The sequence below is a fragment of the Dendrobates tinctorius genome, unplaced genomic scaffold, assembly GCF_039654945.1.
Source record: "Dendrobates tinctorius isolate UK_male_01 unplaced genomic scaffold, ASM3965494v1 ptg000098l, whole genome shotgun sequence".
NCBI lineage: Eukaryota > Metazoa > Chordata > Amphibia > Anura > Dendrobatidae > Dendrobates > Dendrobates tinctorius.
In genome coordinates this window covers 29,607,330-29,624,272 of record NW_027361766.1, presented here as the reverse complement: position 1 = coordinate 29,624,272, position 16,943 = coordinate 29,607,330, and the positions used below count along the sequence as shown (strand labels likewise).

The 16,943-nt window shown below is 44.0% G+C and overlaps 1 protein-coding gene across 5 annotated transcripts in view; it reads right to left on the bottom strand.

The window, feature by feature from the left end:
* The window catches only part of LOC141099141 (C4b-binding protein alpha chain-like), a 243,872-nt gene that overhangs the window by 168,514 nt on the left and 58,415 nt on the right, over positions 1 to 16,943 (bottom strand). For all 5 annotated transcript variants that reach the window (XM_073587276.1, XM_073587279.1, XM_073587281.1 and 2 more), the window contains exon 3: positions 4,396 to 4,581. In XM_073587276.1, coding sequence (XP_073443377.1) covers positions 4,396 to 4,581 — 186 coding nt within the window. The remainder of the gene's footprint in view (positions 1 to 4,395; positions 4,582 to 16,943) is intronic.

Below are 16,943 nucleotides of genomic sequence, written 5' to 3'. Positions count from 1 at the left end.
GTCATAACTCTGGAACGCTTCCATGGATCCCGGTGATTCTGACATTGTTTTCTCGTGACATATTGTACTTCATGTTAGTGGTAAAATTGCATTCAAAGAACTTGCGTTTATTTGTGAAAAAAACGGAAATTTGGCAAAAATTTTGAAAATTTCGCAATTTTCCAACTTTGAATTTTTATGCCCTTAAATCACAGCGATACGGCACACAAAAAACTTAATACATAACATTTCCCACATGTTTACTTTACATGAGCACAATTTTGGAACCAAAATTTTTTTTTGTTAGGAAGTTATAAGGGTTAAAAATTGACCAGCGATTTCTCATTTTTGCAACACCATTTTATTTTTAGGGACCACTTCACATTTGAAGCCACTTTGAGGGGTCTATATGATAGAAAATAACCAAAAGTGACACTATTCTAAAAAAGGCACCCCTTAAGGTGCTTAAAACCACATTCAAGAAGTTTATTAACCCTTTAGGTGCGTCACAGGAATTTTTTGAATATTAAAAAAAAAAAAATGAACATTTAACTTTTTTCACAAAAAAAATACTTCAGGTTCAATTTTCTTTATTTTACCAAGGGTAACAGGAGAAATTGGACTGCAAAAGTTATTGTGCAATTTGTCCTGAGTACGCTGATACCTGATATGTGGGGGGGAACCACTGTTTCGGCGCATGGCAGACCTCAGTAGGGAAGGAGCGCCGTTTGACTTTTTCAATGCAAAATTGGCTGGAATTCAGATCGGACGCCATGCCGCGTTTGGAGAGCCCCTGATGTACCTAAACAGTAGAAACCCCCCAAGTGACCCCATTTTGGAAACTAGACCCCCCAAGGAACTTATCTAGATATGTGGTGAGAACTTTGAACCCACAAGGGCTTCACAGAAGTTTATAACGTACAGCGGTACAATTAAAAAATCATATTTTTTCCACAAAAATGATCTTTTCACCCCCAATTTTTATTTTTCCAAGGGTAACAGGACCTTAAAAGTTATTGTGCAATTTGTCCTGAGTACGCTGATACCCCATATGTGGGTGTAAATGACTATTTGGGCGCATAGCAGAGCTTGGAAGGGAAGCAGCGCCATTTGACGTTTTTGGCTAGAATTGAGAGCGGACACCATGTCGCGATTGGAAAACCCCTGATGTACCAAAACACTAGAAACCCCCCACAAATGACACCATTTTGGAAACTAGACCCCCCAAGGAACTTATCTAGATGTGTGGTGAGCACTTTGAACCCCCCAGTGCTTCACTGAAGTTTATAACGTACAGCAGTACAATTAAAAAATCATATTTTTTCCACAAAAATGATCTTTTCACCCTCAATTCTTATTTTTCCAAAAGTAACAGGACCATAAAAGATATTGTGCAATTTATCCTGAGTACGCTGATACCCCACATGTGGGTGTAAACCACTATTTGGGCGCATGGCAGAGCTCGGAAGGGAAGCAGCGCCATTTGACGTTTTTGGCTGGAATTGAGATCGGACACCATGTCGCGTTAGGAAAGCCCCTGATGTACCAAAACAGTAGAAACCCCCCACAAATGACACCATTTTGGAAACTAGACCCCCCCCCACAAGGAACTTATCTAGATGTGTGGTGAGCACTTTGAACCCCCCAGTGCTTCACTGAAGTTTATAACGTCCGGGCGTGAAAATAAAAAAATCGTATTTTTTCCACAAATATCATCTTTTAGTCCCCATTTTTTTATTTTCCCAAGGGTAACAGGAGAAATTGGACACCAAAAGTTGTTGTCCAATTTGTCCTGAGTACGCTGATACCTCATATGTGGGAGAAAACTACTGTATGGGCACACGTCGGGGCTCGGAAGGGAAGTAGTGACGTTTTGGAATGCAGACTTTGATGGATTGGTCTGCGGGTGTCATGTTGCTTTTGGAGAGCCCCTGATGTACCTAAACAGTGGAAACTCCCCACAAGTGACCCCATATTGGAAACTAGACCCCCTAATGAACTTATCTAGATGTGTGGTGAGCACTTTGAACCCCCCAGTGCTTCACAGAAGTTTATAACGACCGGGCGTGAAAATAAAAATATCGTATTTTTTCAACAAACATCATCATTTAGTCCCCAATTTTTTTTATTTTCCCAAGGGTAACAGGAGAAATTGGACCCCAAAAGTTGTTGTCCAATTTGTCCTGAGTACGCTGATACCTCATATGTGGGAGAAAACTACTGTATGGGCACACGTCGGGGCTCGGAAGGGAAGTAGTGACGTTTTGGAATGCAGACTTTGATGGATTGGTCTGCGGGTGTCATGTGCGTTTGGAGAGCCCCTGATGTACCTAAACTATTGAAACTCCCCACAAGTGACCCCATTTTGGAAACTAGACCCCCCACGGAGCTTATCTAGATGTGTGGAGAGCACTTTGAACCCCCAAGTGCTTCACAGAAGTTTATAACGCCTGGGCGTGAAAATAAAAAAAAACATTTTTTTCCGCAAAATTATATTTTTGCCCCCAATCAGGAGAAATTGGACCCCAAAAGTTGTTTTGTAATTTGTCCTGAGTAGGCTGATACCCTACATGTGGGGGTAAAACACTGTTTGGGCGCATGGCAGAGCTTGGAAGGGAAGGAGCACCATTTGACTTTTTCAACGCAGAATTGGCTGGAACTGAGATCAGACGCCATGTTGCCTTTGGAGAGCACCTGATGTGCCCAAACAGTGGAAACCCCCCAATTATAACTCCAACCCTAACCTCAACACACCCCTAACCCTAATCTGAGCCCTAGCCCTAACCCTAACCCTAGCCCTAGCACTAGCCCTAACCCTAACCCTACCCTAACCCTAACCCTAGCGGGAAAATGGAAATAAATACATTTTCTTTTAGTTTTATTATTTTTCCCTAACTAAGGGGGTGATAACGGGGGGTTTGATTTACTATTTATGGCGGTTTTTATGTTTGGCAGCTGTCGCACGCTAAAAGACGCTTTTTACTGTAAAAGTAGTTTTTGCATCACCACATATTGAGAGCTATAATTTTTCCGTATTTTGACCCACCGAGTCATGTGAGGTCTTATTTTTTGCAGGACGAGTTGACGTTTTTATTGGTACCATTTTCGGGCACGTGACTTTTTTTATCGCTTTTTATTCCGATTTTTGGGACGCAGAATGAACAAAAACCAGCATTTCATGAATTTCTTTTGGGGGGGTGCGTTTACATCGTTCCGCGTGCGGTAAAATTGATAAAGCGGTTTTATTCTTCGGGTCAGTACGGTTACAGCGATACCTCATTTAGGTCGTTTTTTTATGTTTTGTCGGTTTTTTGCAATGAAAACAATTTTATATAAAAAATAATTATTTTTGTATCGCTTTATTCTGCGAGCTATAACTTTTTTATTTTTTTGCGGATGATGCTGGATGGCGGCTCGTTTTTTGCGGGACAAGATGACGTTTTCAGCGGTACCATGGATATTTATATGTGTCTTTTTGATCGCGCGTTATTGCACTTTTTGTTCGGTGGTATGATAATAAATCATTATTTTTTGCTTCGTTTTTTATTTTTATTTTTTAAGGGGTTCGCTAAAGGGGTTAACTAATGGGACAGTTTTATAGGGCAGGTCATTACGGACGCGGCGATACCAAATATGTGTACTTTTATTGTTTTTGTTTTTTTTATTTTGAAAAAATGGATTTATTGGGGAATATTTTTTTTTTTTTTTTACTAATTTATTTAGCGATTTTTTTTTAATTATTTTTAACACTTTTTTTTTTTTTTTAACTTTATTACCTTGTCCCAGGTGGGACATCACTGTCCTGTGACAGATCGCTGATCTGTCACATCACAGATCACTGTGACAGATCAGCGATCTGTCACAGGCACTGCTGCAGACTTCCTCATGCCTGCGCTTTGCAGGCACTGAGGAAGCCAGCTTCCTCAGGCCCCCGAAGGCCCCCGTCGCCATCTTGGATTCGGGGGCCTGGAGGAAAGGAGCCCCCCGCAGCAGCGCTGCACATTGCGCTGCTGTGGGGGGCTCAGGGAAGCACGGAGGGAGCCCCCTCCCTGCCGATGCTTCCCTTTAACCCCCGGTACACCGCGATCGCGTTTGATCGCGGTGTGCAAGGGGTTAACGTGTCGGGGGCGGTCCGTGACCGCCCCTGACACATTGTGCCGGGTGTCAGCTATGATAATTAGCTGACACCCGGCCGCGATCAGCGGCGCTCACCACGTGGGCGCCGCTGATCATGGTGACGTAATATTCCGTCCATGGTAATTAGGTCCATGGTCACATGGACGGAATATTACGTCAATTGTAGGTAAGGGGTTAATATAATTCTTGGAAAAAACCCATTAGATACTTTCTTACTGTATATCATGTAGACGATACATAGTAACCTTAAATAATGTGTATATGTAAAAGCACACTCACTTGCACAGAATTCAGGGACTGATGACCATGTGTTGTCATCCTTGCAGGTAATGGTTTTTTCTTGGCCAGGAATGTCATAATACCCACTGTTCCGATCACACACGTAGACAACAGTATCACCAGGGACTCCAGATGTCTCTGCAACTGGCTGAGTGTGTGGTATAACTGGAGGTGGCCCACAATCACCTGGAGGGAAAAAAAAGCATTTTAAATACCCCCTCAAAATTATATAAGGTAATTACAGTATATTTACTACACATGGCATTTTTTACAATACGAGCAAACTCAATGAGATTTCAAAAGCCTCTTTTTTCCCCTTGTATTTTTTTTTTTTTTTTAATATTGCAACACGTAAATTTTTTCAGCGCTTTTACAACTTCTTCACCTATTCATATGAACGGGAAAAATGCAAGAATACTGCAAAAACACAAGTAAAAACACAACAAAAATGTGAATAACAGCAAAGAAGAAAGAGTCCAAAAATTGCCAGAATACATACACAAAAAATATTTATTGAAAAGTAGCCTAACAATAAATTAGAAAAACTATAATATTATTAATTGCTTATAAACAATAAATATATGGATTCCATCATATTCAATGTGACTGTACCCATGGGTGTAACAAATAACCGAATATACAGGACGAGATTAAGTAAGATAAAACAGAGAAACCAAGGATAATGCAATTAAACCTTTAAAGATATCCCCAATATTATTATTATTATTATTATTTATTGTTATAGTGCCATTTATTCCATGGCGCTTTACATGTAAGGAGGGGTATACATAAAAACAAGTACAATAATGTTAAACAATACAAGTTATAACTGGTAGAGGAGGAGAGAGGACCCTGCCCACGAAGGCTCACAATCTACAATGGGTGAAAATACAGTAGGCGAGGGTAGAGCTGGTCATGCATCGGTTTGGTCGATCGGTGGTTACTGCAAGTTATAGCCTTGTCGGAAGAGGTGGGTCTTCAGGCTCTTTTTGAAGGTTTCGATGGTAGGCGAGAGTCTGATATGTTGTGGTAGAGAGAGTTCCAGAGTAGGGGTGATGCGCGAGAGAAATCTTGTATGCGATTGTGGGAAGAGGAGATAAGAGGGGAGTAGAGAAGGAGATCTTGTGAGGATCGGAGGTTGCGTGCAGGAATGTACCATGTTGTGAGTTCATTTTCCCCTTCGTCACTGAGATCTGGTGAACTCCCTATTCTGGTAAAGGAAGGTAATGAGCCTGATTATCAGGCACCTGAGTCTAATGATGATGACTGGCTGAGTGGAGTCACGGACTGGATATAAGGCTGCCGACGCCCTTCTGCCCTGCGGGTGATTTCTCTGTGGACTTCTTTGAGACCAGTCTGATTCCTGCTCCTCTAAAGCTAAGTTTTCTGCTTTGCCTGTTAGCATTTGTGTTTTGTTTTTTGTTTGCCTTGCTTTTCTGGATTCTGCCATTCCCTGCTGGGGTGAGCTGAATCTCCTTTTGCCTGTTGCTCTGTCTTCAGAATATTCCTGAGTACTGACATAGCTTTTTGAAGCTTAGCGTCTTCAGGGCCTTTTTTCACTGTCAGTTTGTTGGCTCTTATTTTTGTAGGGTTTTTCACGGATTGCAGACAGCAGCCTTCCTGTCCTTTCCTATCTAGTTAGCTTGGGCCCCGTCTTTGCTCAGTCTATCTTTCTGTCTGTGTTAGTGTTCTTTGTTCTTGCCTCACCGTCATTATATGTTGGGGGCTGCCTTTTGCTTTGGGGTCTGCTCTGGGGCAGTTTAGATTTCCCTTTCTGTCTTTAGGCTAGGCAGTTCTCCGGCTGTGATCGAGGGGTCTAGGTCATCGTAGGAACCCCCCACGGCTACTGCTAGTTGTGTTGATAGGTTCAGGGGTCTGCAATCCGATAGCTGCCAACTTCTCTGGTTTTCTGGACTTAGATAGCATTTCTGTTTTTGCCTCCTACGGTGACTCATTCATAACAGTACCGGGAGACGACGTCACAGATGTATGGAGGAGACAGGTTGTGGATGGCTTTGTATGTCATGGTTAGGGTTTTGTACTGTAGTCTCTGGGCAATGGGGAGCCAGTGAAGGGATTGACAGAGGGGAGAAGCTGGGGAATAGCGGGGGGACAGGTGGATTAGTCAGGCAGCAGAGTTTAGAATAGATTGGAGGGGTGCGAGAGTGTTCGAGGGGAGGCCACAGAGCAGGAGGTTGCAGTAGTCAAGGTAAGAGATTATGAGGGCATGGACTAGGGTTTTTGCAGATTTTTGGTTGAGGAATGAACGGATTCGTGAAATATTTTTGAGTTGAAGTCGGCAGGAAGTGGAAAGGGCTTGGATATGCGGTTTGAAGGAGAGATCAGCATCAAGGATTACCCCGAGGCAGCGAGCTTGTGGGACTGGGGAGAGTGGGCAGCCATTTACTGTAATGGATAGGTTTGTTGGGGGGGGGGGGTCACGTGAGATGGGGGAAAGATGATGAATTCTGTTTTGTCCATGTTAAGTTTCAGAAATCTAGCAGAGAAGAAAGATGAAATAGTGGACAGACATTGAGGGATTCTGGTTAGTAGGGAGGGGATATCTGGTCCAGAGATGTAGATCTATGTGTCATCAGCATAGAGATGATACTGAAAGCCATGATATTCTATGAGCTGTCCCAGGCCAAAGGTGTAAATGGAGACGAGCAGGGGTCCTAGGACTGAACCTTGTGGGACTCCGACAGATAGGGGGCGAGGTGAGGAGGTGGTGTGTGAGTGGGAGACGCTGAATGTCCGGTCTGTTAGGTATGATGAGATCCAGGATAGGGCCAAGTCTGTGATGCCAAGGGATGAGAGGGTCTGTAATAATAGGGAATGGTCCACTGTGTCAAAGGCAGCCGACAGGTCCAGGAGGAGGAGGACAGAGTAGTGTCGCTTGCTCTTGGCGGTTAAGAGGTCATTGGTGACCTTAGTAAGGGCAGTTTCAGTGGAGTGGTGTGACCGGAAGCCAGATTGTAAGCGGTCGAAGAGGGAGCAAGAAGAGAGATGGGAGGACAGTTCAAGGTAGACATGTTGTTCCAGTAGCTTGGAGGCATAGGGGAGAAGTGATATAGGGCGATAGCTAGATACAGAGGATGGGTCAAGAGAGGGCTTTTTGAGGATAGGTGTGATGGAGGCATGTTTAAAGCTTGAGGGGAAAACACCAGTTGTTAGTGATAGGTTGAAGAGATGGGTTAGGGTTGGGATGAAGACTGTGGTGAGGTTTGGGATATAGTGGGAAGGGATCGGGTCAAGTGCACAAGTGGTGAGATGTGATCTTGAGAGTAGAGTGGAGAATCGATCTTCTGTAATGGTGGAGAAGTTGGTTTTGGAGGTGGAGGGCTGGGAAGTCAAGAGGAGGGGCTCTGGGGGTTGTTGACCAAAACTGTCTCTGATGTTATCAATCTTCTGCTTGAAAAATGAGGCAAAGTCTTCAGCTGAGATGAGTGGGGAGGGAGGAGGTGCTGGCGGACGGAGGAGAGAATTGAAGGTGTTGAATAACTGTTTAGGGTTGTGATACAGGGAGGATATGAGAGATGAGAAGTAGGTTTGTTTAGCTGTGGCGAGTGTGGTCTTGAAAGTAGTGAGGGACTGTTTGAATGTGATGAAGTGCTCGTTGGAGTGGGATCTTTGCCATCTGCGCTCAGCAGCCCTGGAAGCTCGCCTCAGTTCTTTGGTCAGGCTGGTGTGCCAGGGCTGTCTATTGATTTTGCGAGCTTTGGTATGTGTAAGTGGGGCAGCAGATTCCAAAGCTACAGCTATTATGGTGTTATACAGAGCAGCAGCGTCATCCGCATTGTGTAAGGAACTTATATCTGTGAGAGGGAGGAGGGATTCAGAGAATGAGTGTAGGTCAAGGTGTTTAAGATTTCTGCGAGGGTGTGAAAGTTTGTGGGGTGGGGATTGTAGACATGGAGTGGAGAGGGAAGAGAATGTGAGAAGGTTGTGGTCAGAGAGAGGAAGAGGTGAGTTAGAGAGGTTAGATAGAGAGCAGAGGCGGGTGAAGATGAGGTCCAGTGTGTGGCCATCTTTGTGGGTGGCTGTAGAAGACCATTGAGTGAGGCCGAAGGAGGAAGTGAGAGATAGAAGTTTAGTGGAAGCTGAGAGGGAAGTGTCAATGGGGATGTTGAAGTCGCCCATGATGATAGCAGGGATGTCGGCGGAAAGGAAATGAAGTAGCCAGGTGGTGAAGTGGTCAAAGAAGGTGGTGGCTGGCCCTGGGGGGCGGTATATGACAGCCAGTTGGAGGATGGAGGGGGAGTAGATGCGCACAGAGTGCATATCAGGTGCATATGCCTTTAAATATAGTGAGCGATAACATTTGAACGCAAAACACGCATCGGGGTATGTGACCGGGGTCCAGGCGAGCTTTTTCACTTCAAATGGGTAATTAATTCCTGATCTTGACTTTTATGACACCTGGTAAAAATGTTCTATACAGAGTGATATAGGAATACTATGACACAGATGCACTTTAGAACAGCTCACTATATTTCTATATTCCTGGATCTCCTCATACCTCTCCAACCGCACATTCAGCGTCTCCCACTCTCACACTACCTCCTCATCCCACCCTCTCTCTGTTGGAGTCCCCAAGGCTCTGTTCTAGGACCCCTACTCTTCTCAATCTATACACTTGGCCTGGGGCAACTCAAAGTCCCACGGATTCCAGTACCATCTTTATGCCGATGACACTCAGATCTACCTCTCTGTCCCAGACATCACCTCTCTGCTGTCCAGAATCCCGGAGTGTCTTTCAGCCAGATCCTCCTTCTTCTCCTCCCGCTTCCTCAAACTGAATGTGGACAAATCTGAACTGATCATCTTTCCCCCCATTTCACAGATCCTCCTTATCTGACCTATCACAATTGATGACATCACGCTTTCCCCCGTACCGGAGGTCCGCTGCCTCGGAGTAACCCTTAACTCTGCCCTGTCCTTCAAACCGCACATCCAAGCTCTCTCCACCTTCAGCTCAAAAATATTTCCAGAATCCGTCCCTTCCTCAACCCTCACTCTACTAAAATGCTTGTGCATGCCCTCATCATCTCGCGTCTAGACTACTGCAACATCCTTTTCTGTGGCCTCCCTGCTAACACCCTCGCACCTCTCCAGTCCATCCTTAACTCTGCTGACCGACTAATTCATCTCTCTCCTCGCTACTCCCCTCTGCAAATCTCTTCACTGACTTCCATTCCCTCAGCGTATCCAATTCAAATTACTAATACTGACCTACAAGGCCATCTATAACCTGTCTCCTTCATATATCTCTGAACTAATCTCCCGATATCTTCCCTCACGTAATCTCCGATCCTCCCAAGACCTCCTCCTCTCCTCCACACTTATTCGCTCTTCACCCAGCCGCCTCCAAGACTTCTCCCGAATAGCCCCCATCCTCTGGAATTCTTTGCCCCAACACGTCCGGCTATCAACCACACTCGGATCCTGCAGACGGAACCTGGAAACCCATCTCTTCAGGAAAGCCTACAGCCTGCAATGACCCCGCTACCTCCTCACCACTACTGGAGCTACCGCCTCACCATCACTGGAGCTGCTGCAACCCCCCAACCTACTGTCTCCTTCTCCACCATCCTGTTGTAAGCCCGAAAGGGCAGGGTCCTCTCCCCTCTATATCAGTCTATGATTGTTAGTTTGTTTACTGTAAGTGATATCTATAATTTGTATGTAACCCCTTCTCATGTACAGCACCATGGAATCAATGGCGCTATATAAATATTAATAATAATAATAATAATTTAAAGGCATATGCACCTGATATTGGGGATATCTTTAAATGTTTATATGCATTATCCTTGGTTTCTCTGTATTTTCTTACTTAACCTCGTCCTGTATCTTCGGTTATTTGTTACACCCATGGATACAGTCACATTGTATATGATGGAACCCATATATTTGTTTATACGCAATAATAATATTATAGTTTTTGTAATTTATGGTTCGGCTACTTTTCAATAAATATTTTTTGCGTATATATTCTGGCAATTTTTTGGACTCTGTGTTTCTCCTTTGTTGTAATTGTTTTTGAGTTGCCGTTTACATGGGTTCATGTTAATTTAGTGCTGGTGTTCTTTCTTCTTAAAAATGTGCATATTGTTTGCAGAGTGTTTTTTGCCACACCTCGGGTTTTTAGTGCAGAAAAAAAACTGCAATACAAACTGCAATGGGTCAACATACCCTTAAAAAAAAAAACAAAACAAAAAAAAAAACAGGGCTGGGCAATTTCCAAGGCACAATATTGGAGACCACCTGAAAATATAGAATGGCCGCTTAGGCAATCATAGTGCATTTGTTAAAACCTCATTCACTAATATTGTACGGAGTTTTATTAGGAACTAGCTGAAGAGCCCGGCGCTGCCTGGGCATATTAACTAACTACGGTTAGTTATAACACATTATATATATATATATATATATATATATATATATATATATATATATATATATATTTGTGGTGTAGTGACCACTGTGTCCGCTAGGGGGCGCTGTGTGGGTGTCCCAGAAGAGAGGATAAGTGGCAGGATGCTGAACGATTGTTATGTATCCCAAGGTAGGTGGCCTTGGGATGGAGGCTTGAATATGTGTGTTGATCAGCAGAGGTACTGCTGAGCTTTCGTTACGCTTTGTCAAGGTGAGTTTTCCATGTAGCTTGTGCGATGGATGGGACTAGTTAACTACAAACCCACCTAGGGGCGGTGTCTAGAATGCCATAGTAAAGTATATGTGTGTGAATGATTGAAGGACCTGTGATGAGGTCATAGCCATGTGATCCAGTGGGCGTGGCTACGGACCATATAAGGTGGCCAGGGTAGGTCACATGAGTGAATGCTTGGACCCGGTTGGTCCGTATGGAAGGTCTAGTCTGGGCTGACGCGAGATCGAATGAGGAAGATGTGGCTGCCTTCCTAACAGCACGAGTGGACGCTGTGTTTAATGGCTGCAAGTGCCTGAGAGTTCCCAGGGGAGGGAATGGACGTCTGCAGTGTGGTGAAGCACACGGGGTGAAATAACTGTGAGGCTAGAGAGCCTGCGTATTGGACATTGCATAAACTGTGTGACTACAGAGTGGAGCTCTGTCATGGACGCTATGCTGTTGTATATGAACTTTCTGTTGCTGTTCATGGTTTATGATGCTTAATAAACCGCATGGACTGTTGGGAGTTATATGAGAAACCCGTACCGGACCTGGTTATTTGGCTGCCTCCGAGTGTCCCCTACCTGAATAACAAGCGCTACCTTACTATATATATATATATATATATATATATATATATATATATATATATATATATATCTCTCTCTATCTATATCTGAGTGTATAGCCCCGCCCACTCGGCATAACCACATTCACTATAATATCCCACATCATCCCGTCAGCCAGAGCTACCGGACTACTACCCCTAATATCCGACATCATCCCGTCAGCCAGAGCCACCGGACTACTACGCCTTATATCCCACATCATCCTGTCAGCCAGAGCCACCGGACTACTCCCCCTAATATCCCACATCATCCCGTCAGCCAGAGCCACCGGACTACTACCCCTAATATCCCACATCATCCCGTCAGCCTGGGGTCAGAACTAGAGCGCTGAGAGGAATGGCCCCAACTTTCATACCGGGGATCCCTTTAAGAGTGGCCTGGCATCAGTAACAAAGTGCAGAGTGGATTTTCCCTCACTTCCATACCTCCATACCAGGGATCCCTTTAAGAGGGGCCTGAGGTCAGAATCAGAACGCAGAGTAGAGTTGCCCTCACTTCCATATCGGGGATCCCTTTAAGAAGGGCCTGGGATCAGAACCAGAGTGCTGAGTGGATTTGCCCTGACTTGCATACCAATGATCCTTTTAATAGAATCCTTGGGTCAGATTCAGAGCGCTGAGCAATTTGCCCTGACTTCCATACAGGAGATCCCTTTAAGAGAGCCTGGGGTCAGAACCAGAAAGCTGGATGGATTTGCCCTGACTTCCATACCAATGATCCCTTTAATAGAAGTCTGGGGTCAGAAAAAGAGCACTGAGGGATTTGCCCTAACTTCCATACCAGAGATCCCCTTAAGAGAGGCCTGGGATCAGTACTGCAGAGTGGATTTGCCCTCACTTCTGTACCGGGGATCCTTTTAAGAGGGGCCTGGGGTCAGAACCAGAGTGCTTAGTGGAATTGCCCTAACTTCCATACCAATGATCCCTTTAAGAGACCCTGGGGTCAAAACCAGAGCACTGGATGGATTTGCCCTGACTTCCATACTGGAGATCCCTTTAAGAGGGAAGATGTGCCTATGGGATGGAGGATGTCTGATGGGTACATGGGCACGGGAGGGGGTGATTCATTTCTGTTCTGTGCTCTCTTTTCCTTTCTGGGGGGCAGACAATGGCTGGGAGCTTATGTTTCTGGGGATGATAAATTTCTCCCACCCAGTCAGTATTTGCAGAGGTGTTGTCGTGGAGTGAGAAAACTTTTGCTCATAGCAACCAATCACAGCTCAGCTTCTTTTAAACAGCTCTGGTGAAATGAAAGATGCTTAGTGATTGGTTGGTGACACACACACATTCAATTTTATATATAGAGATTTGGGAATAAACACTTGATCTGCAAGTCCATCCTTAGAGTTACAGGAATCAGAGCAACCTCTGATCTCAGCAATTTAACCACCGAGATGCCTGATCATTACTTACATTGTAACAGTCATAGGGATGACATGTAACACAATCATGGCCCAAATATTAAATGGGCAGACAGTTGAGTGCATCAGCTACTTGGCACTAACATACATCCAAATAAAACACTGCTCATCTACACTGTCGTGGAAACTTTGCTGTGAATGGCAGATATGTATATGCTTCCAATGCAACAAAGTATCAGCGAATGCTCTAATGTTAGCCATATCAGCATTTTGATACCGCAGCCAGTACAGAGGTAGGCGTTTCACAATAGCTAGAGGGGAGGTACTAAATGTTGGAACATTGACTTGACTTTTTCTGTAGCTTCCATAGAGTTATATAGGGCGTCAGCATACAGGATCTATGCATCTTGATAGTTGCGAGGAAAGGTGACATGAGCTCTCCTGCACATTGCAAGTTGAGTCTCAAAGCAATCTAATATTTCCACCTATACTTAAGAGGGGCGTTCATTAAAGATTTCCCGACCCACTTCTATTTATCACAGGACACTGAACCCGGACATGTGTAATGATATAAGTCTCTATAGGTTACGTGCCAATTTGCAACTCACAACTGATAACGGTCTTGATTTTACAGGTGCTGAAATGGCGTAAGGTTTGATAATGGACCCAGTGGAATAAAGAGCGGTCAACAAGTTCCTTTACTTGAAAGGCTGCACACCAAATGAGACGTTAGATGAAAGAGGTTTATGGTGACGATTCCCCATCATATGATGTAGTCCATTCAAATGAGGTTGGACTTTAGTACAAACAGCTCCAATCCCATGGCAACCCCACTCTGCTATTGATGAACACACCATCCAGCAAGTGGAGGTCACCATTTTGGAAAATCGTCGCAAAACCATTTGCCACCTAGCCTAAAATGTCAAGATTAGTGTGGGGTCCGTGGAAAAAATCATCCAAGACCATCTTCACATGGATAAGATTTTCGCTCGCTGAGTTCCCTGGCTGCTCACACCTTTCCAGAAGCAGGAACGAGTCAAATGCTCTCAGGCTCTATTGACGATGTGCCATGGAAAGCAGGAGGACTTTTTCAACAGACTCATCACACAGGATGAAAGCTGGATCCATTACTATTATCCTGAAACAAAAGTCCAGTCGATGCAATGGAAGCATCATGACTCACCTCCTCCAAAGAAGGCACATGCCCATCCTTCGGCGGCAAGGTCATGCTCACAGTATTCTGGGAGCAAGCACGGAGTAATATTGATCGATTTCCTAGCAAAGGGTACCATGATCACTGGGGCGTACTATGGTTCACTGATAAGGAAATTGAGGGAGGCCAATACGTGGCATGCTCACCAAAGGTGTCCCACTTCTGCCAAGACAATGCACCCAAATGGAAGCATGCTTCTGTGGTTTTGAAATTCAACGGCATCCCCCTTATTCACCTGCCCTCGCACCATCGGACTTCCACCTCTTTCCAATAATTAAGTTGGTTTTGAAGGACAAGCATTTTCCTGATGATGAGACTCTGATTTCCGAAGTCACAACGTTGGTTTTGGAGCAACCTGGCGACTTCTACAAGCAAGGTGCTTACAGTTGCTTAAAGAGATGGGAGAAGTGTGTGTCCCTAGGTGTCACCTACGTAGAGAAAGACTAATAACTGTGCCAAGTTTCATTGCTCTCAGTCCACAGGAAGTGGGTCAAAGGAAATCTTTAATGAAAGCCCCTCATATGTATCAAGAATGGATTTTGGTTATAAAAGGGAAAATCTAATGTGAGAAATCATCTGTAGATGTTAATTCTGGAATTGGCTTTTACTATATGTAAATTCTTTCATGCGAAAAAAGCCGAAATTAAATTAATCTAGAAGTGAAACCTTTATTAATTACATAGTAACATGGTAATATAGTTATTAAGGTTGAAGGGAGACTTTAAGTCCATCTAGTTCAACCCATATCCTATCCTAACTTGCCCTAACATGTTGATCCAGAGGAAGGCAAAAAAACCCATGTGGCAAACAGTAAGCTTCACATTGGGGAAAAAAATTCCTTCCCGACTCCACATACGGCAACCAGACTAGCTCCCTGGATCAACGCAATATTAAGGAAACTAGTGTATATACCCTGTTATATTATACTTTTCAAGAAAGGCATCGAGTCCCTTCTTCAATTTTAGTAGGGAATCACTCATTACAACATCATATGGCAGAGTTCCATTAGTCTCACTGCTCTTACAGTAAAGAATCCGCGTCTGCGAGTATGCTTAAATCTTCTTTCCTACAGACGTAGAGGATGCCCCCTTGTCCCCGTCACAGGTCTAAGAGTAAAAAGATCATTTGAAAGGTCTTTGTACTGCCCCAGCATTAACCATAAAAATTATATCTGCACATTTTCAAAACACAGAGTCTCCTTCACCTGGTAAAGAAAAGGTAATTTATAAGTTTACAAATGAAATACTAAATCTGTCGGTAGGATGAACCCTCATAAGCCATCTAAATGGACATGTAGGTAATAGGAAGCTGAATAAAATATCTTGATAAATTTGATCTGATGTCTTATTCCCTAGATATCAACGTTTTTCATATATGTAAGTGACCTGCTCCAGGCTATGGGCCAGACACTGATCTGCATAAGACATTGGATTGCTGGTATCAAGATATCAATTTATTCAGATTCCTATGACCTACATCCAATTTTGATGGCTTAGGAGGATTCATCCTCCTGACAGATTTCCTTTGAGGCTGTGTGGCCACGGTGCGTTTTTGGAAGCGTTTGTGCCGGATCAGACGCTTCAGAAACACTTAAAAGAAGCTTCCCATTAGATTTAATGCATTTTTGGCTTTTTGTGCCAATGCATGCGTTTTTTTCCGCATAAGAAACGCTTAGCGGCTAAAAACGCAGCATGTTCATTAATTTCCGCATTAGTTCGCGTTTTTAGCTGTTTCCTATGAGTCCAGAAGACGCGCGAAAAAAAAAGCATCAAAAACGCGCGTTTTTTCTGCAAAAAAATTGCGGAAAAAAACACGCGTTGTCTGGGAAGGAGAAGCGTTTTGTATCAGGTTTAAAACGCTAAGGCCTGTTTCACACTTCCGTTTTTCACCATCAGTCAAAATCCGACGTTTTGCAAAAAAAACGGATCCGCCATTTTGCTTGGAGGATCCGTTTTTTTTCCCCATTGAGTTGCATTACCGGCGGATCTTGACGGATGGTCATCCGTTGGATCCGTTTTTTTGAGGATCCGCCAAATTTTTGCCGTCCGCTGAGATCATCGAACGGAGCCTGTAACGTTTTTTTGCCCTGCGGATCCGCATTTTCCCTTTTTAACCCTGAATCTTTTCTGGCTGCTGGAAGAAAATTCTCTCTCTCCTTCCCCAGGCACGGTTCCTTTAAATTTTTACCATCGGCGGATCCGTACATCCGCCAATCCGCTCACCCCCGTTTCGGTCAGTCCGCCTGCGGATCCGTTTTCCGCTATTTTGGCGGATTTTGACTGACAGAAAAAACTGAAGTGTGAAACAGGCCTAACGTGGGCACATAGCCTAAAAGATATTAGATGACGTTTGTGCATGGGATGATGCCTCCAGAAGATAAGTAATACCACTGAGGTTTTGGAAACAAACTGAGAGTTAGAAAAGGGCAAAGACTTGGAAGTTTAGGCATATGGAGTCAGTCTGGTGGAGGTGTGAAGTGTGTCTATTTATTTATTTTACTCACTTCTATAGCACCATTAATTCCATAGCTCTTTACAAACATTATTGACACTGTTCCCAATGAGGCTCACAATCTAATTCTCTATCAGTATGTCTTTGGAATGTGGGAGGAAATCAGAGTACCCAGAGGAAACCCACGCAAACACGAGAACATACAAAATCCTTGCAGATGTTACCCTTGGTGGGATTTGAACC